Genomic DNA, 25,249 nt, shown 5'->3' on the forward strand with positions numbered 1-25,249 from the left:
TATCAATCAGCACTATATTATTACTGAATTAATACACATTAAAGAAAATTCGCCACAGAATACTTTCATGTCATAAATTAGCTTGCGATTTTAATTACTTGCCCCTTAACATCCCCCAAAGTTTCAGACTCCAAATTACTGATAAAAAACGAGATTAAGATTTTCAATGTCTTGTAAATTAGCATAAAATGCCATGAAATTGGGGGGAGGAGGCGGGAATTTTTCTGCACAATAATGAAGAGTTACATTCCATTCTACCTCCATCTTTCTGCTCATGAGGGCTTGCACTTGAGTGCGGGCAGGCAAAGAAGACATGAAGAAGGTGCCCATGAAAAAAAGATTTTGTCTCCATAAAAGTAGGCAATCTACTACTTTTAGTTTTGCTCCTTATTCTTTTTTTTCTTGGTATACATTTTAATTTCTTTGCTTCACAAGAATCCATACAAATTGACATTTAACTTTAGGTCCATTAATCACTTCAAAAAATAAAATTCACTTGGACAAATGTCTTCAAAATTATTATGCTGTTGTCAATGTTTTGACAGTCTTGTGCAATTAAAACAAAACAAAAAAAATCAACCTCATCTAGGCTCTAGAGAATATCACCAGTCAAAAAAAGGAGAGAACTGTAAAACAGATTTTCTTATTTAAAGTAACAACCAACACCTTGATCTCTACCATGCTTATAATTTCCCACTAGTAAAATTAAATTTGAATGAACAAAGAGGAATGCCTTACCTGTTGGAAGGTGCAGTGTTATGTTGTTGCAAAAGTCTGTGAAGCAGCATTCCGTTTTGGTAACATTGTTGGAACTATGACAGAAGACTTGAGCATTCAGTTCTGGGAGAGAGACACAGGACTTGATCACCTGTTCTTTTCCATTGGCCAACATCACTGAAGCCCAGCATGCTCCTTCAGTTTGGCAGGTAAAGTTTGAAGAGTCACACAAAAGACATACACACTTCAATCCTGGAAAGTGTAAGGTAAAAAGCTTTAAGATATAGAAAATATCATGCAAATTTATTTCATCATACTTGAATATAAGAATTCAATCTTAATGAAAATTGAGGAAGGGTTTAAATGAACAGCGCTGGATAAACATAAGCTACTGCTCTTAGTACCCCTCAGTCATGCGTTTTATTAAACCAGCGGCCCAACCTTCGTTTACCATTGCTTGTATTTTTGTGAATTTATTCAGTTCCTACCATATTTTAAAACAATTTTCACGGGCGCCTGGGTGGCTCAGTTGGTTAAGCGACTGCCTTCAGCTCAGGTCATGATCCTGGAGTCCCGGGATGGAGTCCCACATCGGGCTCCCTGCTCAGCAGGGAGTCTGCTTCTCCCTCTGACCCTCTTCCCTCTCGTGCCCTCTCTCTCTCATTCTCTTGCTCTCAAATAAATAAATAAAATCTTTAAAAATAAAAATAAAAATAAAACAATTTTCTCAGCCATGGTCGAAGTCCCTCCTTCTTAAACTCAATTGGCCTATTACTAAATCAACATCTCCCGTGAAACGCTGGGATACAGTAACACAGCGACCAAGGGGCGCTGTCCAGCATCTCTTGTAAAGTGTGGTTAGAGATCTGAGTAACCAAACCACCCAGTGTGCTCTGTTCATTTACCCTTTCTCCCTTCAACTTTTAAGTGAATGTGCTAAACACAAACCTAACCATAGAAATTTATAGCTCTAAAAAAAAAAAAAGCAGTGTGACTCTTTACCTTTCTATTCAAAGATATGTTCGTATTATTGCTATTGTCTTAGTACCTTTAAGGCATTAATGAGCCATCACACTTCCCCCTCTTCACTAAGAAATACATCGTAGAATAAGAGTCATTTGGGGGACACCTGAGTGATTCAATTGATTAAGCGACTGCTTTCAGCTCAGGTCATGATCCTGGAGTCCCTGGATCGAGTCCCGCATCAGGCTCCCTGATCAGCAGAGAGTCTGCTTCTCCCTCTGACTCTCACCCTTCTCATGCTCTCTCTCTCATTCTCTCTCTCTCAAATAAATAAATAAAATCTTTAAAAAAAGAGTCTTTTGAACACAGACCATGACCTTCAGGCACTTTTCTTTAATGAATACATCTATTCCATGAAGCAAAACACATCAACAGTAAAATTTAATAAATCTACAGCAATAAAACTTTCAAAAATTAGACTTTGCTAATCTGTCCACTGCACAAATTTCCTCAACCTTCCGCACTTACCCCCCCACACACACATGAACTCACATGTTCCAAGTGGCGCACTATTCATCTGTTCTGATGTAAAGTATCTGTCAGCATGAAGTTCAGTGGTTGTGACAATTTATTCAAATTTTATTTAATTACATTGTTTTTAAATAGCACACTAAATAAGACTTTTGTATTGTTATTCTAATGAGCTTTCTGTTAAATCATAACTGCTCCCCACAATTATCTGAATGTACCAAGTTTTATAATAAAATAATTTTTTCTGAGATCAGTCTTTAAACTGCTTATTAATGAAATTGGAGCTCATGTTATAACTGTACAATATTTGATACATAAATGACAAGTTTTATACTCAACTTCAAATACCAATATAAGAGCAGATATGGATAATATTCCTACATAACTAGGTGTGTAAGAAAGAACAAATTACATATCGATCAACAAAAATTATCTTTTCTTTAGTAATTTCTCTTGATTGGTACAATACCTCCCCTCTCTATAAACATGTTTATTACTATGGGCTAAAAGAAATACAGTCATAAAATAAAATACTCTTTTGTTAACAACATTGGACCAAGCAAAATAGCTCACTCCTCCATTTATTCCAATGGTGATTAATATAAACAAATCTACAGTTGACCGTTGCTTGAACAACATGAGTTTAAACCACACCAATCCACTTATAAATGGATTTCTTTTCAATACATGCAGTACAATACTCTAAATGTACTTTCTCTTCCTTAGGATTTTAATAACGTTTTATTTTCTGTAGTTTATTGTAAGATACAGTATATAATACATGTAATATACAAAATGTGTTAATTGCTTATGTTATTGGTAAGGCTTCCAGTCAACCATAGGTTATTAATAAAGTTTTGGCAGAGTCAAACATTAAGCAGATTTTCAACTGTGTGAGGGGTTGGTGCCCCTTACACACATGTTGTTCAACAGTCAAACTGTACTCATTTGTTGGTATTTATGTGCTACAGTAAAACCTTATCATCTACATTGATTAGGATTCAGTAGAGCTAGATATATAAAATCCAGGTGATTTGAAAAAGGTTTTAAGTCACTTTCCTTGCATAAAAGAGAGTTCATATAATGAGAATCCATCCACTCAGGTGCCTTCTGACAGTGAAATCTTTCTCTAGTACAGTTCAACTCCAATCTGACAAAGGCCTTCAAATCCTGGTTATACTAGCTTTGAATCTTGGCCATTACTTGTCCCCTCTATGCTTCCATTTCCTTATATAAAAGATGACGAGAAGAAGAATATACCTCCTCATACTGTTGTTGTGAAGAATAAATTAATCTACGTAAAGCTCTTAGAACAATGTCTGGTACACAGGAAGTACTATGTAAACATTAGTAACTATGACTTTTCCTACTAGAGGAGGTAAAGCTGGTTGTCTTATGCTAACAACTGAAATACATTCATAATCCATAAAGGAATGGCTGAATAAACTAGGGTGTACAGACCATTTAAAAGGCTGAACAAAGAAATGCATCCCTTTCTACTTGTGGAATGAGTTGAATGCTCTCCTTCTTTTAATAGCCCAGGTTAGAACCTAGATAGACCCACAGCAGGGTGGTGTCTGGCCATGGTCCAAATAAAGAACTCAGAAAAAGAAGGTCTCAGTCCTACCTCTGTCACTAACTTGCTCATTGAGTTTAGAGAAGACATTTAACCTTACAGGGCCTCGGTGCCTTCTTCTGAAAATGGGAAATGAACCGGGGTCAGGGCAATGGATCCCCAAATCCTGAAACCTCATAGAGTGCCAACATTTTATGACTCTATGATTTTATAATTCATGGAAATTTACAATTACAAAATACGGAAAACTCTTTGACACTGAAGAAACTTAATCCACTGTGGTTATTCTTTACCTCATATTTTAAGGGGCTGAAGTTGGGAAGAATGTCTTCTGAACCACAGTCTCAAACCAGTTGTTACTAGACTCCTCATCAAAGTCTCTGTGAATTTTCTATTTCCAAGAGAAGCCTAGTGTGGAAATCAAGGCAACTAACTATGGAATATGGGTCCACTGAAGGAAGACAAGTATAAAGCACCCAACAATTAAACATATGTTAGTTTCATGTGTCTTTATCATTATGTAAAATTCCCAGTGCAAGTGTGGGGGTTAGCTGTCACCATCTCCATTTTATAGATAATGAAATAGTGCTCAAAAAGATCAAGACCCTGAATTAATGTAGCAGTTATTAAACTACTCAAGCAATGTTGTTTTTACCCTACCAAAGCTGATACATATTTTTTTATTTTTTTAAAAGACAAGTCCATAAAACATTTTCCCATCTTTCTAGCAATTGAATAAAATATAATTCTAATACAGCAGAAAGAAGTTAATAATTGACAATTGAGATTTTTTTAAAAGATTTTATTTATTTATTTGAGAGAGAGAGAATGAGAGATAGAGAGCACGAGAGGGAAGAGGGTCAGAGGGAGAAGCAGACTCCCTGCTGAGCAGGGACCCCCCCCCCAATGTGGGACTCGATCCCGGGACTCCAGGATCATGACCTGAGCCGAAGGCAGTCGCTTAACCAACTGAGCCACCCAGGCGCCCGACAATTGAGATTTTGATATGTGTTATCCTAATTACCTTTTAAAACACGGTTGATATTTTTAAAAACCTACTTATTTTCTGGGAAGACAGGTGGTTAAATAAAAGTCAATTATCATGTGTGTGCATCTACATAAATAACCTTACCTTTCAGGTTGTCTGAGTTTTGTATTAAGTGTGAACCTCTAAGAATCTAACCTGATACTTTTTCTTGGAAATACTACTAGCTCCTTACAAAAATGATTACATAATAGCTCTTACCAAGGAATAATGTGGATACTCATTGCATGTTTAACAAGCTATAAAAATTTCCTCCAGTTTTAAGTAAAATGTACCTATCAGAAGATTAATTCAGACCGAGGTGACATAGTTAAGACACAGTAAATGCCACCTTACTTTAAATGATGCACAATGGAAAACACTGACAAAACTGAGAATTTGTTGATGATAGCTTCAAACATCTGCTAAATGTTCTCATTTATTCCAGGTCAACTGGCAGTACTATAGCACTGATACAGAACAAACAGCAAACTAAAGGGAACCTAAGATGTATAGCTAACATACAACATATTCAGTCTTGAATTTTTCGTTTCCCACCAAACCACTGTATGGTCACATTTGGTATATAATTAAATTATATTTATATCAACCACCCTCAACATAGAACCCTTGTGCTGCCAATTAAAACATAAGTTGACCTTAGTGATTAGACTTATGCTTTCATATTTTGTTTTTTAAAAGACTGATGTTAATTGAGTCAATTATACTAGAATATTCCATGACAGGATAAATCTGGCTGTTAGCAGACAGTAGTCCAGCCTTATGTTTCTTTATTTTGTACTTTCCCATTATAATGTACTTGAGTCATATGGAAAGGGATAGCAAATGAAGTTGAAGAAGGAGGTAATTACCCAGAATAAGGAGGTCGATTAGAGTTTTCCCCACAAGAAAGATTGCCCTTTTCTTGTGTCTCCTCCCACCCCTTTAATTAGCCCCTTTTCCCCATTTTGCCAATTAGTCTGTAAAAGCCAAGACATCTGTTACTCACAAGACATCTGTTACCCACATGAAACCAAAGGATGTGCACATTCCTAATCAACCAGAAAATAAATTTTCATCCATATTTACATGTGATGGCAAGCACACCGTGGTGTCCAGAAATGTAAAAACCAACCGACTACAGAAAAATAACAAAATACATCGATTTGTATTAATGTGCTAACAAGAGTTAAAAGCCAAATATTTGCTTGGGAAATATTAGTTGTTTTGAATTAGATACGATTTTCAGTAAGTCAGTTGCCTGCATTTTGGGTCTATATGCTAAAATATCTATTGACCAGTGCCTTACACAAATTTCTGACACATACCCTTTCTTCTTCTCCAGGCATCAGTTGATTCAATTTCCCTAATTTTAGAGCAGGCTACAGAACACATTTTTTTTTAATTCAGAAAACCACCTCAAATTTGACCTGCTGAATATATAATCTTTTCATCATTTGCAGGCTTCTGAGTTAACAAAAGAACAATTCAAGCTCATCCATGTGCTGAATACGAAAAGAACACCAAGACAACTAGCACTAGTGTGTGTAAAAGAAAGCCAGACAGGGTCAAAGGAAATCAGGCAAAGACCTAGCTTCCCTTCTATTCCTTTTCAACATTTGATTTTCTTGCCATGGGGTCATTTCAAATCATTTCTCTTTCTTCATGGTGAGGAAAAATATGATAAAGAAAGCAGCATTAATAAAATATGGACAACACGAAGGTAAACTTTTTGGCCAAAGGAGTTTTCAATAGAGATGCAACTTTTAGAAATTCTATTTACCAGGCTGTATCCAAGGACATTCAGAAAGGAACCACTCTCATGGGAGGGATTCCATCCAGGACAACTGTTTTCACTTCCAGCTGCAGGGCTCAAATTAGGAAGGGTCCAGCACATTTTGAATGACAGGACTAGCCATTTTGAATGCCCTCAGTCCACAGGCAACACTAGATGAAACCAGATGTTTCAGCCCACCTCCACCACAAACCACCCAACACTACAATGTCTCCACATCTTAGATTCCTTGCCTGAAATATGATAAGGTCAGGAAGCAGACTGAAAGATTTCTAAAGACCCCAGTTTTATAGTCTTTTCATGCTCTGAGCTCATGTCACAATTCTCAGTACAACTAGCTACAGGGTTATCTTATGTATGATAAATAAAAAGAGAGAGCACCCAAAGGGGATAGGTTTATAACCTCCAAATTCCCACACTGATATTTCAGTGGATGAACGGCTCCTACTACTTTATAATCCAACAAAATTTCTCCAGTTGATACTGAAGATGATTGATTTTGTTGTGTATCATATGAGAATCTAATGTTTTTTTCCAATATCAGCACAATATTTTTAGGAAGAGAGGGGAAGTTCACCGCCTCTCCTAATTAGGCCAGACACCCAGTCTTGCCTAATCCCTCAATCACAGATATATACACCATCACAGAAATGGTACGCAAGACCAAAAGCTATTCAAGAGTACCACAGCATAGCAATCTGATTCTACTAAATAGAAGTGAAAATATTTCCCAATAATGTTTAAATGGCTGACAAAAAGAGTAGAGTTTAAAATTGGCCAGGATTATGTTATTTATTTACTTATAGCCTCAAAATGGAGACTAGATACAGAAAGGACATGTCCTATGGCATAATCTCAAAAAGCTGTTGGTGCAATTTAAAAACTTCTTAACAGAGAAAAATGATCAGTTTAACATTTTTGCTTATCAGCATAGTTATTAACTAAAAAGTTCACTTGTCAAAGAAGGGCTTTTCCAAAACTAATATTAGTAACATTATCCCCTAAACTCGTACAGTATGGTAAAAAAATAAGCCAACCATAAAGGGACATAATCTAAAAAGGGGGGATGACAATATTATTTGTGTGGATTCTCTTGAAACATCCCTGTGAAAGCATAAAAATGCAGAAGAATTCTGAGCGGGGGAGAGGACAACCTTTTCCTTCCTGCCTCCAAGGCAGTAGTGAGCAGCAGACTGGCAGGGGTGGCAGTGGCGTGAGGACTACTTTTGGGAACAGTGTGACATCTCTTAGAGTACATCCTTGGTTCCTTAGGGAGGACATTTCCTGCAGTCCTCTGGCCAGCTTTAGACTTGGTAGCCATGGACGGAAGAAAAGGACCTCATTTGGGGTCTCCGATGTCAAAGCATCATGTCAAAAAGAACAGGTTCCTAATCACAAGACACATTTCCTCTGCCACCCTCCCATGTAATTCTCCTTTAATTTGAGAAGTTACGTTCTTGGGCTGCCAGCCTAAATGGCTCCTCATCAAACTGTTCTCTCAGTCTTGGGATTTTTTTTTATTATTATTATTGTCTTCTAGTTAAGAAAAGAGTGACGTTCAATGGATTCTAAGTACATCTAGGAAAAAAAACAAAGTCCACGGTCATTATTTGGGACCTCATAGGCTAGTCAGTCTGGGTTGGGTTCTTCCCACTTCTTGAACCTCATTTCTTATCACACAACCCTTCAGACATACTGGTCTCCTTTTCATTGCTCTAGATAACAAGTTCTTTCCCACCTCATGTTTCCTCCCCCGCCCCCCGGCTGTTCCCTTTGCCTGTAGTGCGCTTCCTCTCCTAATTCTTGGGGCTCAGCTCAAATATCACCACCTCAGGGAAATTTTCAGACTCCTCTTGAAGAGTGATCTATCTGTTCCCCATCCTTTCTGGTATATTAGCTGAATTATTGTACCAGCCCCACTAGAATGAAAAGTCCATGAAGGCAGGGACCTTCCTTGCCTCATCTATCATCACATCCCCAACACCTACAATAGGGTATGGCAGATGATAAAAAACCAAGAAACATGTATTAAATTAAAAAGTCTAAAAAACTATACAGAAGAATGCAAAATGGTCAAACACATAAAAAGACTCACAACCCTGTAACTATTCTCATTGTGGTACATTATCTTCCAGTCTTTTTTTTTTTTTTAAATAGGTTTCCATAGTAGAATCTTACCTATAAACATAATTTTACATGCTTCCTTTTTATTCTGTCAGCATTATATCATGAGCTTTTATAATCTCCTCTTTATTGTCGCTTGATGGCATTTATAGACCCTCCATTGGTGTAACTGAATGACATCCAGCATTTTCTTGCTTTTAGGCATTTCACTTGTTTCCAATTTTTTTAGTAGAATTTGAAAATGTTATTGAATAAATGAATAAATACATGGGTAAATTATTAGTCAAAAGTACAATGAGAATCCTTTATAGAGTTCATGTTTCCTGGTTCACTCAGTAAAATTCCTTTTTTTTTTTTTTTTAAGCTCATCTTGAGGTATATCTGCGTTTAGGTACGGCAGGCTTTTAAAAAAGTTTCCAATTTTTGCAATTAAATAACACTGTGTTGAATACCTCTGTGGATTAATCTTTAACCAAATTTAGTTTCCTAGGCTAGAGTCCCACAAGTGGAATTACAACATCAGAACTTCTCGATAGACACTGTCAAATAGCTTTCCAGAAAAGTTGTACCAATTAAGATTTCCATTGGCCCTATATGAAAGTACCCATTTCACATAGACTTGTCAGGATTAGATATTCTCACTAAAATCTTAATAAAATGATGGATGGAAGTTGCATCTTATTTTAATTTGCACTTCCCTACGATTGGGGTTGAACTTTTTTTTCAAATATTTCCTTTGGATTCACCCTCTTGGGTGAATTTTTTGTTCATGCCATTTAGCTCTTTGATAAGTCTTAAATTTCTTCTCAATTTGAAAGAGCTCTTTATAAAGATAGAAATCCTTTGCCATATGTGTTACATATAACTTTTCCCACCTTCACATTTATTTGCTTCTTCCTAATGTACCATCTTCATAGTTTTTGAAAAAAAGTAATACTTGTCCCTTGTCAAAAAGAAGTCAAGTAATATATACAACATAAAGAAGTAAAATAAAATAAGTCACTCCTAATCCCATATCCCCAAAATGACTACTGTTAACATTCTCTCCAAATATCTTTCTATGGAGCTTTACTTATAGCTATCAAAAAAACTAATGTGACAGATGGAAATTGTATCAATCAATCTTTTCCTTGGCACTTTCTTCCTTTACCTTCAAGCTTAGGAAATCTCCCATCCAGTTTATGATTTTTTAAATACACCTAATCCCTAAATTTATGTGGATTTGATGGTGATGTTAGATAATAAATAAATCTAATAAATAAATCTCTTTGACAGGTGATAAATGAATTACTCTATGGTAGATTTCTAGATGTTAAAAAATGTCTTTAAATTATTAAAGAATATTGTATTAGCCACGGTTCTCCAGAGAAATGGAACCAGTAGGATGTATATGTATACATACATGTACACACACACACACACACACACACACACACACACACACGGGGGGGGGAGAGAGAGAGACACTGAGAATTTATTTTAAGGAATTGGCTTACTGGATTGTGGTGGCTGACAATTCCAAAATTCCTAGTGTAGGCTGCAGCAGGGAAGAGTTGATATTGCAGTTCAAGTCTGAAGACAGTTTGGAGGAAGAATTCCCTCTTCTTCTGGGGACCTCAGTTTGTTTTCTCTTATGGCCTTCAACTGATTTGTTGAGGCCCACCCAACTATGGAGGATAATCTGCTTCACTGAAAGTCTACGGCCTTAAATATTAATCTCATCTAAAAAATACCTTCACAACAACATCCAGACTGGTGTTTGACCAAATATGCAGGTGCTATGGCCTAACCAAGTTGACATATAAAATACCTTCCCAAATATATGTCAAATATCATGGTAAGAGCTAAGAAAAGAAAAAAGACCATTCCCTAAAGGAATTGGAGAGTTAAAGCACACTATGATAGTGTGGTAAGATAGGCAGGGATGTGTGCACAATGTGCTGGGGCACAGAGGCTGAGTACTGCTTAATCCAACCTGGGGGAGAGGGGAGAGGAGCAGGCAGGTAATTTTCTTTGAGGTGAGTCCTGAGGAGCACAGTTGTTCTTCACCATACCCAGTCCACTCCCCTCCTCCATAGTCCCACCCTACCCTCTCAGCAGTCATCAAATATCCTCTAGCCAGCCTCCATCAGCCTGGGGAAACTGACGGAGTCCTCAACAACAGTGGGAAATGTCTCCTGTTGTGGGGCTGAAATGTACAGGCTTTAACCTGCCCCCACTTTGCTAATGTGTTCTTGTCACACCCACCCCCCACGTGGAACTCTATCCTCAGTCCCAAAAGGCATCTCAGCATTCTAGACACAGCCTCACAGGGCCCCTGGACTCAGCCACTTGTTGGAAAAGCTCAGTCTTCCCTGGAGTTGCAGGATGGGGCTCAGAGCCCTCCCCAGGACAAGGTCCCGGGACTTCTGCCTCCTCTTTGTCTGACCTGCTTGCCAACCCTTGCTGGGGTTACCGGGACCCTCAGGCTTTCAGCCAAGCACTGGCATGAGTGCATTCCAGACCTGTCAGCTCCTGGCCATATAGCTATTGATATTCACATAAAATCATACTTGATAGTGGTTACCAGATTTGGGGATTTCACCAACCAGTTAAATTTCAAAAATAATTTTGGGACTCAACCAGGGTTGCACTAAATTTTTGCTTTCCCCAAGGAAGAACACTGGGGACCAGGAGAAGCACCCTCTATTACCATCATTTCAAAAAAGAAAGGTTATTGGGGTGCCTGGGTGGCTCAGTCGTTAAGCGTCTGCCTTTGGCTCAGGTCATGATCCCAGGGTCCTAGGATCGAGTCCCACATCGGGCGCCCTCCTCGGGGGGAAGCCTGCTTCTCCCTCTCCCACTCCCCCTGCTTGTGTTTCTGCTCTCGCTATCTCTGTCTCTGTCAAATAAATAAATAAAATCTTTTTTAAAAAAAGGTTATTATAATACCAACCAAGTATGGAAGAACATAAAGGAATTATAGACTGACTTTGCCAAGATCAAGGATATCTTTTTAAAATTTCAAATGTCAAAAATTATAATGACTTCTTATAATGTTAAATTTCTTTTATCTTTTTCTGAAACAAATTGTGAATCTGGAGGTTGACTATGTATCAGAAAGTGGAGCTTGAGTGCCCAACCTATTCCTGTACTTTGTTTTGTTCACAATCAATGGCCACAACCCATATAAGAATGTTCTCTAAAATGGAAAAGGCAATATTCCACAGTGCTATTTTTACTCAGTATGGATATTCTGGAAAACTGAAAAATCTGAATAATAATAGCCACCCCCCCCTAAGCTACAAAGAAAGCTAATAGTCCCAGATCAGTAGTCCTGGCTAACAAGGGACTTCCTTGTCTAGTGAACAGGCTACTGGACCTTTTGGTCTCAACTCAATGAGCTCACTCTAGGCAATGCTTCCATCAGTACTGGGGTACAGAGCTTAGCACTATATTTGATCAATCTGCACATTAGGGTGCATTTTACAAGACTTGGAGGATGAAATACTATTTTTGGATCATTACAGACCTTTAATTCAATATATCGCTTGTCATAGCTATGATATACTTGATCATAAACTCTTGATCAGGAGCATACCATTCTTAGTATTGTTCTCATGGGAAATTATGACCAATTATAACCAACTCCCATAAGATACAATTTTCAGCAACATCTTGTAGTGATATGCAGAAATTGCTATTGTGTTGCACAAAGAAATGAACCTGGGTAAAGAGGAGAGAACAGTGCAGTTATTCTAATCCAGTCTGGTGCATTTAGGGTCCAAGTTAGAAGACCTGAGGTTCTAATCCTGGTTCTATTAATGTGGCCTTTGAGGCTTCTGTGTCCTCAACAGATCTGTCTGAGAGAGAATTCAATTTGATGATCTCTAATTGTTCTAAAGTTGTATGACCCAAAGAAATGAATGCATCCATGCCTACCATGTGGTATCAGAAAGAGCAAAAGAGTGTTTGATACCCAGAGAAAAAAGAAGTTGTTGTCCTGGAATCAGAGTTCACAAAGAAAATTGTTCAGGAAAATACTGTATCATTCTGATAAGGACTGAAGTGAATAATCTTGAGTTCATACTTTGGAGGTCCATTAATTCATAGAAATCTAGTTTTGTGTTTCCAATCTCCATGAGGTAAAAAAGATAGAAAACAAATGGGAGAGGATCACAAAGAAGTTGGTGATGTAAGGAAAAGAGCACATGACATGGTCAATCTATTTGGGAGAGATGAAATAAAACACAAAAAGTTAATGATAAAAACATAAGTTTTTAAAGCTAATGAAGCTTTGGCTTTTTTAAGGGAGGCGATTAAGTAATCAGTAAAGAAACAAGTAATCAATAGTTAATAGTCACACTACAGGGCTAAAAGAATATGCAGATAGAAAAAGAGAAAAACTAAAGTTTAGAACGAAAGTAGCAAAGAAAACTGAAAAGTTAAAGTCCTTGAGTTCTCAGGGGTTCACTTGTCAGAAATTTTTATCATGATCCACAGTTACTCATTTATATGATCAGATATGGTAAGGAATAGATAATTCTCAATCTAGAAATAAAAGGAAACTATCCAAAGTAAGATGATCTAACTAAAAATAGATTGGTAAGTGAAGAGTTGAAAGGGGAAGAGGAGGGCAAGTGATTTAGAAAGAAAATTTTTTCTTAAAGGCTGATCCTCTCTGACATTGACCCCAAAACTCAAAAGATTGGCTTAGATAGTATGAAGAACTCCTATTATGCAAGCATAAGACGGGAAGCATTGCCTGCCCCTCTATTCATAGAAGGTAACTGGGAGTAAGAGCTGAGGAATGGGAAATGAAATTTTTAAATACATAATTTAAAAATATATACATAAATCTCAGACTTCTCAGGATTATCATAGCTGCTTTAGAAGGTGGGTCATATGGCTTTCTCTGGAATTACAGTTTCTTTTGTTTATCAAAGCAGTATTAGACAAAATAACTGTTTTTATTGCAGCTATACAAATATACCTCAAGACATAAAAGTGAAGCAATATAAAAAGAAATTAGAAGACCTCAGAGAAGTCTCAAAGAATTCATATTAGAACAAAAGGGAAGGCTAAGGCAGATTGTCTTTTCTCAATTTTGCTGCTTCTCTTATGTTAAGCAAGTATAAAACAATACAACAACACAAAACTACAGCAAAGAAACAAAGAAAAACCTTATCTTTGTAGTTCTGTTCATTTGAGTTTACTATTATCAGACGTCAGCAAGGTGTAGTGCAGGGCTCCAGAGTATCGGAAGACTCTCCACCCTGTAGTTGAAATCCGGAGTCACTGCTAGTCCAGCCTCATGGCCTGTGAAGTTACGACACCTCTCTAAATATGACTATGCCCTGGTTAAACATGGATAATAATTCCCTATCTTAGAGGGTTTTTATGTGATTAAGAGATATTTTATATAAAACATTTCATGCACAGCAGATGTTTAAAAACAAAAACTAAAAATTAAGCTCCTGTTATTACAAATTATAAGCTATATTCAGAGCTCAACATTCAAGGCCAAAACCACATTCCTTAAAAATAACTCTCAGTGTTTTGACAACCATTTCTGGCTTTAACTTTCTCTTTGGTAGTAACACTGCCACTTCAAGGTGATAAAATTGGCACCTCCCAAACAAAATGGGAATTTTTTGTTATAAAAAAGGTCTTTGGCATCTGAGCATGATCAAAGAGTGGAAGTATCTAGAATGTTAATTCTCATATTGGTTACTACATTAATTTTTTTCCCTTCTCAACCAATTATTTCTTGAGTCTGACAAATAAATTTGGGAAGGACAGACATATCAATGGAAAAATGAGCAAAGTAAATGACAATACATTATTTCCATTTGCCAAATAAGAAATGATTTTGTAAATTACAGCACCCAGAATTAGCAAGGGGTTATCAGTGAAATTTCATCTTTATTCATAGTTGGTAGAGCATCAGTTGGTACAAACTTTTGGGAGTACAATCTGAAATGTTTGTCTCAGGAATCCTAAAAATGTTTATATTCTTCATGGCTGTATTTCCACTTCCTCTTTATAAAATAATCAGGAAAACAAAATTTTATTTTAAATTTCCATTGCACACTTCACAGATCTGTACCTCTGAAGCAAATAATACATAATATGTTAAAAAAAAAAAAGAAGAAGAAGAAGAAGAAGAAGAACACAGCAGGAGGGGAAGAATGAAGAGGGGGAAATCGGAAGGGGAGATGAACCATGAGAGACTATGGACTCTGAAAAACAAACTAGGGTTCTAGAGGGGAGGAGGGTAGGGGGATGGGTTAGCCTGGTGATGGGTATTAAAGAGGGCACGTTCTGCGTGGAGCACTGGGTGTTATATGCAAACAATGGATCGTGGAACACTACATCAAAAACTAATGATGTAATGTATGGTGATTAACATAACATAATAAAAAAAGTATTTTGGAAGGATTCACAGGAAAATGATTTAAAAAGATAGCTGAGGGATAAAGTTAGGGGAATGGGAATGAAAAGAGAATTATTATAAATACATATCTTTTTTGTATTGTTGAATATTTTTATCTTGTGAATGTATTACTTCCTCCATTAAAAAAACTAGTTCATAATATAAATAAAGAAATAAATAAATAAATAAATTTCCATTGCCGTTACTATTCACAAAAGTAAAAATTGGAAATAATCAAAATCTCCCTAAATCAAAATGTGTAAGTAAATGTTGACAAAACATATGAGGCATAATATCCTGTTTTTAATAATATTTAAACAGAATGGAAATTGCTCACTGTAAATAGTAAATGAAAAGTAGAATCATATAAGATATGATTTCAATTTACATATATATGCACAGAAATAAGGACTAGAAGGAAATACATCTAAATATTAATAGTGGTCTCCTCTAAGCTAAAAACTAAAGATGATTTTTACATTTTTCAACACTTTTCTCTAATTTCCTATAATGAACACATGTTAATACTATGACACTAAGATCATCATATTTTGTTAAAATCATGCCTTACTCTATAGAAGTATTTCATTCACAGGAATTTGTTTTGGAAATCACAGGGGTATCTTCAGTCAGCAATTCTGCATAGGCCTTTAAAATAACACTGATGCTGGAGTCTATTGAACACCAACATGCCCACTGCCATTGTTACTCCACAGCTTACAGCAACTCTGGTTTCCAGACCAAAAATTAGAATTTGTGGTCTGAAAATAGGCTAGCATATTTGAAAGCAGGGTTGTCCCTGAAAAATTCAGGTACATGAGTATTACAGGATGACTCCCACTCAACACTGGAAACTTACCTGATCCTGAAATGTAAACCAACAGACTCGCTAGCCTGATGATCTTTCCATAATTTTACCCCTCATATTTAAATCTGTCTTGGAAGAGGGTCAAAACACCCATAGTGACTTTCCCTAACTGTGTAGAAAACAATCAAGAAAATGCTGACTGCCCACTGTGTGCATGACACTCTACTGAATGAGGGGTACCTCTAATCTAACTCAGCAAAATGAGCTTTGTTAATGCATTAATGAGCCCATGCATAGACTGCTGATGCAAGCAAAATTTTCCATAAGCAAGTTTAATGCTATAGGAAACCAACAAAAAGAGCCCAAGCAGCCCATAAGTGCTCCCTTGTAGGTGATAAATGACCTTTCAAGTCAAACCAAAAGCTTTTACCTAAAAGAGCAGGTGAGTAATGCTGCATTTACAATGGGCTTTATCTATGTATGGATGATGTCCCTTAGTTGCAATTTCCTTTGCCCAGAGAAGAAATGACTACTACTCTAGGCTAATGAATTAAACGCAGTCTAATTTATCCTAATTTGATTTCATTTCTTTCTACTTTATATGCCATTTTACAGACTGAGGATGACACACACACACACACACACACACACACACAAACATTTTAACAGAAATCCCTTATTTATATTGCAAAAGCAAATTACTTGTTATTTTAAAATATTTTGTTTATATAACCAACCCTACCAGTGCATATGGTAAAAATATATATATATAATATAGTAAGAATTAAAATAGAAAGCATCTACTCCACTTCTCCCCACTTCTCCCCGGTCTCACTTCACAAAGGCACTTTTAACTATTTTTCTTGTTGTTCTCTAGGACATTATCATAGGACATTAACTCTAAAAATACACTGCTGTTCTTAATTAATCAATTGGAAACATTATCGGCTAACTTCTTGATTTATACAAGATTTCTTAGTTCTCATACGTGCTCTCCGATCTGGGAGGGGAGGATCAGGTTTACTAAGATTGAATTTACATATAGTAACATTCATCCTTTTTAGTGTACCGTTTTATGGCTTTGACAACTGCAGTTCAATCACCCCTCCTCCCAGATTTTCTCAGACTCTCTTTTAGACAACTTCTGCCACTCCAGCCCCTGGCAAGCAGTGATACCTTGTGTTCCTGATGTCTGCCCTCTCCAGAATGTCAAATGAATGCAGCCTTTTGATTCTGGCTTCTTTCATTTACTTCTTAAGGCCTTCATTCATGTTGTTGCATACATCGGTATTCACTGAATGGACATAAAACAGTTTGTTTATCCATTCACAAGTTAAAAGCCATGTGGGTTTTTCCCCCCAGTTTTTGATGATTAGGAGTAAGCTTGTAATAAACTTTAATATACACATCTTTGTGGGCAATAACTTTCATTTCTCTTTGCTAAATATCTAGGAGTGAAATTACTATATTTTATATAGCATGTATGTTTAACTTTATATAAAATTGCCAAAATGTTTTTTCTAAAGTGGCTATCCCACTTTATATTCACCAGTAATGGATGAGAGTTCTAGTTATTTAGGATTCCTACCAACACTTGGTATTTGTCATCTTTGTTTTCTTGAGCTTTTTTTGGTTGCTGTTTGTTTGTTTTAGCCATTCAAATAGATATGCGGTGGCATGTCACTGTGGTTTAATAAGGATTTCCTCAATGACTAATGATACTGGGCAGCTTTGGTGTTTCCACTTATATATGTTCTTTATGTCTGTTCAACTGTTTTGCCCACTCTTACTGGGTTGTTTTCTTGTTATTGAGTTTTGAGAATTCTTTATATATTCTGATTCAAGTGTTTTATTAAATATGTGTCATGCAAATACTATCTCCCAGGCTGTGTGGCTTGTCTTTTCATTCACTTAACAGCATCTTTCAAAAAACTATGTTTTGAATTTTGATGAAATCCAATTTATCAATATTTTCTTCTATGGATTGTGCTTTTGGTGATCACATTTAAGAAATATTGCCCAACCCAAGACCAAAAGATTTTCTTCTACATTTTCTTTTAGAAGTTTTTATAGTTTTACTATGTGGTCTCTCTATTCTATCCCATTAATCAACGTGCCTCTCCTTTTGCCAATAACACAGTCTTAATTACTGTAGATTTATGAGTCTTCAAGTAAGTTACTGTAAATATGACAACTTTGTTCTTTTTCAAAATTGATTTGATTATTCTAGTTCCTTTACCTTTCCACATAAATTTTAAAACAGCTTGGTGAATTCTGCAAAAATCCCTGCAGGAATTTTAATTGGAACACTGACTGGGATTACATTGAGTCTATAAACCAAATTGGGAGATAACTACCATATTAACAACATTGTGACTTTGATTCTTTGAATGTAGTATATTTTTCCATTTATTCGGGTCTTGTCTAAATTCTTTCAAATGTGTTTTAGAGCTTTTAAGAGACTTTCCATATATCCTGTTAGATTTTCACCTAAGTATTTCATGGGTTTTTAGGTGCTATTGTAAAGGGCTCCCTTTTTTTCCAATTTGTAATTTTTCATTGCTAGTATATATAAAAATACAATTGAATATGTGTGTTAATGTGTATCTTGCAACCTTGAATTTGAACTAGAATTTATCAATTCTAATTCCTTTTTTGGAGATTCTTTGGCATTTTCTCTATATAAAGCCAGATAATCTGTGAATAGAGAAAATTTTGCTTATTCCTATCCAATCCATATGCCTTTTATACATTTCTCTTATCTTCATGCATTGGCTAGGACTTTCAGTGCAGCATTGATAACAATTGGTAAGAATAGACATCTTTGCCTTGTTTTCACCTGTAGTAGAAACATCCAGTCTTTCATAGGTAAGTGTGATGTTAGCTGTAAGTTTTATGAAGAAGCTCTTTATCATGTTAAGGAAGTTCACTTCCATTCTTAGTTTGGGTGAATTTTTATAGATGTTGAGTACTGACATCTGGTTTTCATGCATCTATTAATACTATCATATGTTTTTTTCTTCTTTAGTCTTCTGAATGGTAAATTGGAATATTAGATTTTTGAATGTTGAACCAGCCTTGCATTCCCCAAAATAAACTCCACTTGATCATGATGTATTATCCTGTATTATCCTGTTTATAATATTAGATTTGATTTGATAATATTTTATTGGGGATTTTTGCATCTCTATGAGAGATATTAGTCTGTAGTTTTCTTTCACTAAGATGTTTTTTCCTAGTTTTGGTCTCAGTGTAATGCTGATCTTATAAAATGAGATGATAAGTGTCCCCTCCAGTTCCATATTCTGAAAGAGTTTGTGTAGACTAAACGTTATTTCTTCCTAATATTTTTAAAGTAAGCTCTACGCCCAATGTGGGACTTGAACTTATGACCCTGAGATTAAGAGTCACATGCTCTACTAGTTGTACCAGCCAGGTTCCCCTCTTCCTAAATTTTTTTGACAGAATTCACCAGTAAAGCCATCTGAGATTAGCGTCTTCTTTAATAGAAATTATCCAGTTTATCTATTACTTCTTGAGGGGCCTTTGGTAGTTTGTACTTCTCAAGGAATTTGTTCATTTCCTAAGTTTTCTAACTCTGAGCATAAAGATGTTTTGAAATGTTTCCTAGTTTTTAATTTTTATATATGTAGGATGTGTAATGACATCCCCTCTTTCACTTTTGACATTGGTAATTTGGGTTGTTCCTCTTTTCCTTAGTAAATCTAGCTAGAAGTGAGTCAATTTTATTGATCTTAAAAAAATATTTTGCTACTATTGGTGTTCTTTAATGTTTTCCTATTTTCAACTTCATTGATTTCTCTTACCTTTATTATTTTATTCCTTCTATTTGCTTTGACTTCATTTGCTATTCCTATAAATTTCATTCTAATAACTGCTTTAGATGTATTCCACAATTTTTGTTATGCTGTAGTTTCATTTTCTTTTAATTAAAAATAATATATATTTTTTTACTTCTACTTTAATCCATGAGTATTTAGACATTTGTTGCTTAATTCTGAAATATTTGGTAATTTTCCAGATAAGCTCCTATTGATTTCTAGTTTATTTCCACTATGTTCAGAGAAAATACTCTGTGCAATTTAAACTTTTTTAAATGTATTAGGTTTGTTCTATGACCCACATTATGGTTTATCTTGATTAACATTCTATATGTTCTTTAAAATAATGTATATTCTGTTGTAGTTAGCTGGAACGTTACATAAATGTCAATTAAGTCAAGTTGGTTTAAAGTGTTTCTCAGATCTTATATATCCTTACTAATTTTTGGCCCACTTATTCTATCAGTTATGAGAGAGTAGTGTTGAAGTCAAAATATAATTATATACTTGTCTGTTTCCCCTTCAAGTTCTATCAATTGCTGTTTCATGCATTTGAAGCTCTATGATTAAGTACATACACATTTAAGATGATCATATCTTCTTGGTGAAGTGAGCCCTTTATCATTATGGAATATCCCCTGCAACATTCTACTTTCTGAAGTCCACTTTGTTATTAATCTAGTCACTCCAGCTTTCTTATGATCGGTGTTTCATGGTATAACTTTTTCTCATAATTTTACTTTTATTCTATTTGTGTCTTTATAGTTAAAGTGCATCTCTTATACTGAAAGTGAGTTTCTTATAGCCAGTGTATAGTTAGAGCTATAATCTCAGTTTTTTAACTGGCGTATTTAAAGGACTCACATTTAATGTAATTATTGATATGGTTGAATCAAAATCTACCATTTTACTGGTTCCTTTCTATTTGTTCCACCTGTGTTTGGTGCACCTTTGCCATTTTATCATGTTTTTGGATTAAAAATTTTTATTTGATTTCATGTGCTTTATTATATTCTTATTTGTGCATTTATAATTTAATATTTTAAGGGTTGTACTTGGTTGTACAATATGCATCTTTAATCATAGTGTAACTTCAAATCATACTATAATCCTTCACATATAATATAAAAAACTAAACAATTGTATATTCTCAATTCCTCGTTCCCATTCTTTGTGCTAAGGCTGTCATACATTTTATCTATACCTATGCTATACACTCAAAGAGCACTGTTACTATTTTTGCTTTAGAAAGTCAATGATATTTCATAGTGATTAAAGTTAAGGAAAATATATTTTATATTTATCTTCATTTTAACCATTTCCAGAGATATGTATTTCTCTGTGTGCATTCAAGTCTATGATACTGTACACTTTCTGTTTGAAAACGTTCCTTTAACATTTTTTGCTGTATAGGTCAAGAAGTAATGAATTCTCAGTTTTTATTTATTGAAAATGTCTTCATTTCACCTTTATTTTAAAAGATAACTTCAAGGGTGCTTGGGTGGCTCAATCAGTTAAGTGTCTGCCTTCAGCTCAGGTCATGATGTCAGGGTCCTGGGATGGAGTCCCACATCAGGCTCCCTGCTCAGCAGGGAGTCTGCTTCTCCCTCTCCTTTTGCCCGTCCCCCCACTTGTGCACTCTCTCTCTAATAAATAAATAAATACAATATTTTTTTAAAAAGTAAAAGATAACTTCATGTGGTATGGAACACTGGGTTGCTTTATAGTTGTGCACTTTAAAGTTGTCACTTTACTGTTTTTTTGTTTGCATAGTTTCTGATGAGAAGTCTGCTGTAATTCTTAACTTTATTCCTCTGTAATAGGTCTATTTTATTTGGGCTGCCTTCAAGATTTACTCCTTTATCTGAATTTTATCAATTCAATATGATATGTCTAACAGTGTGGGGTTTGGGAAAAAAGATATTTATCCTGCTTGGGCTTCTCTGAGCCTCTGTGATTAGTAATTTGATGTCTTTCATTGTATTTGGAAAATTATTAACCAATAATTTCAAATAGTTCTTCTATCCCATTCTGTCCCTTTTCCACCTAGGATTGCATTTACACATACGCTATACCACTTCATATTGTCTCACACCTTTTCGATGCTGTTTTGGGCCTTTTCAATCTTTCCTTTTTATTTTCTGACCCCTCCATTTTAGAGCAATGACTTTGTAATACTGTAATTACACAATTATAAGGTCATTTCTATTGGTCTGTCTTCAAGTTCATGATTCTTTCTTTGGCTGTGCTGAGTCTACTGATGAGCAAATCAAGAGTATTTTTCATCTCATGCTTTCATATCTAGCATTTCCATTTGACATTTTCTTAATTCTCTTTCTGCTAAAATGCCACATATTTCATGTGTATTTTCCACCTTTTCTACTACAGTTTTTAATCATGATTATTTTAAATTCCTATATGATAGTTCCAACATCTGCATCAGAAATAAATCATGAGTGTCCTGTCTCTTGGAAGTCATTTCCTTGATTATTTGTGTGTCTCATCATGTTTGGTTAATGTCAATATAATTACACAGCTGTTAAATGTAATCATACAATTATAAGGTCTTTACACTGGAGGTGTAAAGGAGGTGTCATGGGATAAAAAGGGAAGTGAAGTTGGCAAAATGAAGTGTTAAGTGTAAAGAGCGATGTATGAAATAGCACAATTCTGACTCAAAATGAACATTAATTTAAGAAAAAATACATGTAAGCTTAGAACAACTACTAAAAAATAATTAAAAGAGAGTGTTAAGAAATCAATAAAGGAAATGAAATGGAATACTCAAAAAAGTGACTAGCCCAAAAAAAGGCAAAAAAAGGAGAAATGGAAACAATAAAAAGAGAGACAAATAGCAACATGGTAGGCATGAATCCATACCAATAATTACACTAAATGTTAATGACCTAACCACTTGAATTAAAGGGAGATATTATGATATAGTTAAAGGATAAAAATCAAGAACCAACTATATGCTATGTACAAAAGTTGCACATCCAATATAAAGACACAGATGGGGTCTAAGTAAAAGTATGGGAAAAACAAACATGCAAATATGAATCATAAAAAAGTTGGCATACTTATATATAATATTGCACAGAGTAGACATGAAGACAAAAGTATTACTGAGATGAAGTGGGATATTTCATAATAATTGGTCATTGCATCAAGAAGACATGACAACTGTAAATGTGTGTGTACCTAATAAGAGAGTTTCAAAATATATGAAATAAAAACTGACTGAACTAAAGGGAGAGAAAGATAAATCCACAAGTACAGTTGGAGACTTTTAACAACCCACTCAGTAAAAATAGAGATGATGTGAACAATACTATCACAAACTTTACCCAATTGGCATTTACAAAGCAATACACTCAAAGTTAAAACTAATCTATGCTGGATAAAATACGCACTAAAGAATGACTGGGTAGAAACAGGAGGAAACTTACAGTGGTGATGCTTATTATTAACATCTTGAAAAGATTAAGGGAATGAATTTCTCAAAACACCATGAATGCACACATAAGATTTGTGAATGTTATTATATGTAATTATTTCATGAAAAAAGAAAAATGTTAGCAAATATTGAATTTGTGTAATATGCATACTGAAGTATTTAGAGGGTAGTGTAATGATATTTGTAACTTATTTAGAAATACATAAAAATAATATGTATTTGATGAATAGAGGAATAGATAAATGGATATATATATGTGATAAAACAAGCATAATGGTATGATCTAGTTGGTGGATATATGGATGGATGTTAACTAAATTTCTTTCAATTCCAGTTGATAAAAAGTTTCTTCTTTTATTATTATTAGTTTCAGGCATATAATTTAGTGATTCATCAGTTGCATATAACACCTAGTGCTCACTACATCAAGTACCCTCCTTAGCTCATCACCCAATTACCCCATCCCGCCAACCCCCTCCCCTCCAGCAACCCTGTTTGTTTCCTATAGTTTAGAGTCTCTTATGGTTTGCCTCCCTCTCTGTTTTCATCTTATTTTATGTTTCCTTCCCTTCCTCTATGTTCATCTGTTTTGTTTCTTAAATTCCACATATGAGTGAAATCATATGGTATCTGTCTTTCTCTGACTGATGTAGTTTGCTTAGCATAATACCTTCTAGTTCCATCCACATCATTGCAAATGGCAAGATTTCATAGTTTTTGATGGCTGAGTAATATTCCATTGTTAATATATACCACACCTTCTTTATCCATTCATCTGTTGATGGATATCTGGGCTCTTTCCATTACTTGGCTATTGTGGACATTGCTGCTATAAACATTGGGGTGCAGGTGCCCTTTTAATTCACTATGTTTGTATACTTTGGATAAATACCTACTAGTGCAATTGCTGGGTCGCAGGGTAGTTCTATTTTCAACCTTTTGAGGAAACTCCATACTGCTTTCCAGAGTGGCTGCACCAGTTTTCATTCTCACCAACAGTGCAAGAGGGTTCCCCTTACTCCACATCCTTGCCAACATCTATTGTTTCCTGAGTTAATTTTAGCCATTCTAACTGGTGTGAGGTAGTCAATTGATGAAAAGTTTAATAAAATATTGAGGAAAAACAAAAATGAAATGAATCTGAAATGAAATAAATCTTTTCCAGAAAATAAACACTCATGAGAATTCACTGTCACAAGAACTGAACTACAAGAAATGTTCTTCAAGCTAAAGGAAAAGGACATCACACGTAAATTCACCTCCACACAGAGTAATGAAGAGCAATGAACAGAAATGATAAGTAGGTGGGTAAATGCAAAATCTTACATTCATTTTTTAATTCATTTAAAGGTAACTAAGTATTTAAGCCAAAATAAGAACTATTTTTTTCAAGGCTATAAAATATTTAGAAGTAAAATGTGTGAGATTAGGGGTGCCTGCGTGGCTCAGCCATTGGGCGTCTGCCTTCGGCTCAGGTTATGGTCCCAGGGTCCTGAGATCGAGCCCTGCATTGGGCTCCCTGCTCCACGGGGGGCCTGCTTCTCCCTCTCCCACTCCCCCTGCTTGTGTTCCCTCTCTCGCTGTGTCTCTCTCTGTCAAATAAATAAAATCTTTAAAAAAAATGTGAGATTAATAACACAAATGACAAGAAAAGGAAAATGGAAGAATATGATAATATGGTTCTCAGATTAAACTATGATAATTTAAAGTTGGATATTATAAAACTTGGAACAATCACTAAAAGTAAGACAAAGAGATGTAGCTTATAAACCAATAGTGGAAATAATTCAGAATAGTAACATTTTGTCAATTAAACCAAACAAAGGCAAAAAATAGAAAGAAATAAAGGGAGAGACATAAAAACAACAAGATGACAGATTTAAACACACCCATATTGATAAATACAATAAATATATATGGTCTAAATTCTCCAGTTAAAAGAAAAGTATGTAAGCCTGAATAAAAAAGCAGGACCTAACCATATGCTCTATACAAGA

The 25,249-nt window shown here is 35.3% G+C and overlaps 1 protein-coding gene across 7 annotated transcripts in view; it reads right to left on the reverse strand.

Moving 5' to 3' along the window:
* Window positions 1-25,249, reverse strand: part of ACVR1C (activin A receptor type 1C) — a 128,279-nt gene that overhangs the window by 45,632 nt on the left and 57,398 nt on the right. For 2 of the 7 annotated variants that reach the window (XM_027590826.1, XM_027590825.1), the window contains exons 2-3: window positions 17,130-17,247; window positions 739-969 (exon numbers count right to left, since the gene is read on the reverse strand). In XM_027590826.1, coding sequence (XP_027446627.1) covers window positions 739-892 — 154 coding nt within the window. In that variant the 5' untranslated portion in view covers window positions 893-969; window positions 17,130-17,247. Of the gene's footprint in view, window positions 1-738; window positions 970-13,892; window positions 14,067-17,022; window positions 17,248-25,249 lie in introns of those variants that run through there. The other 5 variants (XM_027590830.1, XM_027590824.1, XM_027590828.1 and 2 more) reach the window with 4 other exon arrangements.

Source organism: Zalophus californianus, chromosome 3, assembly GCF_009762305.2.
Source record: "Zalophus californianus isolate mZalCal1 chromosome 3, mZalCal1.pri.v2, whole genome shotgun sequence".
In the NCBI taxonomy this organism is placed as follows: domain Eukaryota; kingdom Metazoa; phylum Chordata; class Mammalia; order Carnivora; family Otariidae; genus Zalophus; species Zalophus californianus.